General features: G+C 46.1%; 1 protein-coding gene across 1 annotated transcript; it reads right to left on the reverse strand.

Annotated features, from left to right (window-relative positions):
- Nucleotides 1-491: 491 nt before the first annotated feature.
- On the reverse strand, nucleotides 492-1,661 carry LOC308107865 (uncharacterized protein). Its single transcript, XM_080460438.1, has 2 exons — nucleotides 1,050-1,661; nucleotides 492-920 (listed from the first exon to the last, which is right to left on the reverse strand). Exons 1-2 carry the CDS (start codon nucleotides 1,467-1,469, stop codon nucleotides 705-707), a joined length of 636 nt encoding a protein of 211 aa, XP_080316564.1. The 5' UTR covers nucleotides 1,470-1,661; the 3' UTR covers nucleotides 492-704.
- Between the last annotated feature and the right edge of the window lie 773 nt (nucleotides 1,662-2,434).

Raw genomic sequence — 2,434 nt, forward strand, 5'->3', positions numbered from 1 at the left:
GCATGTGTGTTTGACTAGGTGCATGCGTTTGTGTGCGTGTGTGCATGCGTGCATCTTTGTATGTGTCTGTCTGCATGTGTGTGTGTGTGTGAGTGTGTGTGGATGCATATATCTGTGCGTGTGTACTTAGGATCCCTAAGTCTGACTGGCTATTCAAACGTAGTAGTGTGTGTCTGTCAGTATATGAGTGTGTGATATGGTGACAGTTGGATTGTGATGTTGAGGTTTTAATGTGGTGAAAACAGTGGAAGTGTATTGTTATCAAAACAAGGGAGGGGGGGTGGAAATAGAAAAGAAAAGTGAGAAACCAAAAACAGAAAAAGAACCAATTCAAACCCATAGGTGACATTTAGCGGTGACGTAACGAGTGCTTTTTTTTTTTTTTTTTTTTTTTTTTTTTAAATTATATCCCAGTGCTTTTTTTTTTTTTTTTTTTTTTTTTTTTTTTTTAATTATATCCCAGTGCTTTTTTTTTTTTTTTTTTTTTTTTTAATATCCCAGTGCTGACAGTGCAAGTCCATAATAATTATTACTACCGCAATATAGCAAACATCGTGTACATTAATGATGTAATACTAATTAGCTTCGCTTTAATATACGTTGTTCATGATGTTTACTGATGTTACAGTTAAACTCTTACCTGGACCTGAGTAAACCTGTGATGTGTGTGTGTTAGAGTGGTCATACTCAGCTTGTGAGGACCATCAGTAGAGCCAGGGAGTGACGGCGGGGTCTCGGAACAGCTGGCCGTTGACATAGAGCCTGTCCACGGTGATGACGGCCCGGGATCCCTCAGCGATTAACTTCCTTCTTACCGGAAAAAGCAGGCGGCGGCGGTCCAGGATCTCCTTCGGGAACTGGTCGTTGACACTGAAGTCCGTCCCTCGTAGCTCCCTGCCGCGACTCTTCACCTGCTCTTTCTGTTTGAAATGGTCAAACTTGGCGACGATGGGCCGCGGGCGCTGGTTGTCCTGTCGTCTTCCTCCCAGGCGGTGGACGCGGGCGAAGGTGATCTTGCTCACGGTGTCGGCTGGAAGCTTCAGACTTACCTGCATGAAGTCCCGCAGCGACGCCTCGGTGTCTTCTTCCGCCCGCTCCGGCAGACCCGCGAAGACGAGGTTGTCCCGCATGCTCCGACTCTGAAGATCGAGAATGGACTCCTTCATCTTCTTGTTGTCCTGCGTCAGCCCGGTCAGTCCTTTATTGAGTGACTTCACCTCGTCCCGAAGTCCCTGGTTCTCAGTGGTCAGTTCCACCACCTGCCGCTGGCTGAATTCCAGCGAGTCCCGGAGAGCCTGAAACTCGCGGTGGAGCACCTCGACCAGGGCGAGCCGGGCATCGAAGCTGGACAGCTTGGTGTTAATGCTGTCCAGGATGTCCTCGAATTGTTTGGACGGCGGGGAACTCATGGGTGAAGAGCTCTCCGGCCGGCTTCTTTTAGATGCCGCGGCTTGAGGTGTTTTAGGCATGACGAGACGGTCGTAGCACTCGTCCAAGTAAGCTTGAAGTTCTTCGATCGTTTCTTCTTCCAGCGTTGTTTGTGATCTTAATTTCCCTTTTGTTATTTTGTTTTGTTTTGTTTTTTCCTTCCGTCAGACGGAAAAGTTTGTACTACAGGCAGGGTGCCGTCATGTTGGATTGCACTCGATGACGTCACACTCGAATTACTCACTGCGCATGTCAGAACAGGTCGTCCTTCAAACGCACGCCCGAGCTTTGATTCCCCAGCAGTTATACTAGAAACAGACGTAAGACTTTGTTTAGCGCGACTGTTAACCTTAAAGGAAACAACATCTTCCAGGGACCAGCAGAGGGCGTGCTTGAGCAAGATCATGGACTCATCAAAGTATTCAGTGATAAGAATCAGGTGGAAGTCCTTTTCTATGCCAGCAATCGCCTGGTTCACTATTGTCTCCAGGTCTGAGGTGTCAGCTGTGGCAGTGTTGTCATAGCCAAAGTCAAAAGCCAGGGTGTTGTGAGCAAAGTGGTCCTCTAAGTTATCCTGGCCATTGTCCAGGAAGTCATCCACGGATCTGAACCTTCGGAAGGATTCAATTTCCTTGAAGAATATAAATCCAGACTCCGTCAAAGGCACAGGATGTCTCGGAATAGAAAAGTAGAAGGAATCTTCAGGCATCAGTTTTTTCACCTGCAGCAGAACATAACAAGAAAGAATTAATGCAAAATAATATCACTTTATGTCAAACACAATACACAACACTCTTTTTTTAGTGTCTTGCTGAGGGTTGTACCTTCAGCAAGACACGTTACCACACTGGCTCCTTTGATTAAGTGGCGTTTCACATTTGTGTGCATGAACATCACAGTAAAACAGGTTTACAGACACTTACAGTCGTTTTCATATTCAGGATGTCAATGTTGTACATCTCTGTCAGATTTATCATTTGGTATTGGGTCTGTTGCTTCAGCATTC

This window comes from Lipophrys pholis (assembly GCF_963383615.2).
Source record: "Lipophrys pholis genome assembly, chromosome: 3".
NCBI classification, from domain to species: domain Eukaryota; kingdom Metazoa; phylum Chordata; class Actinopteri; order Blenniiformes; family Blenniidae; genus Lipophrys; species Lipophrys pholis.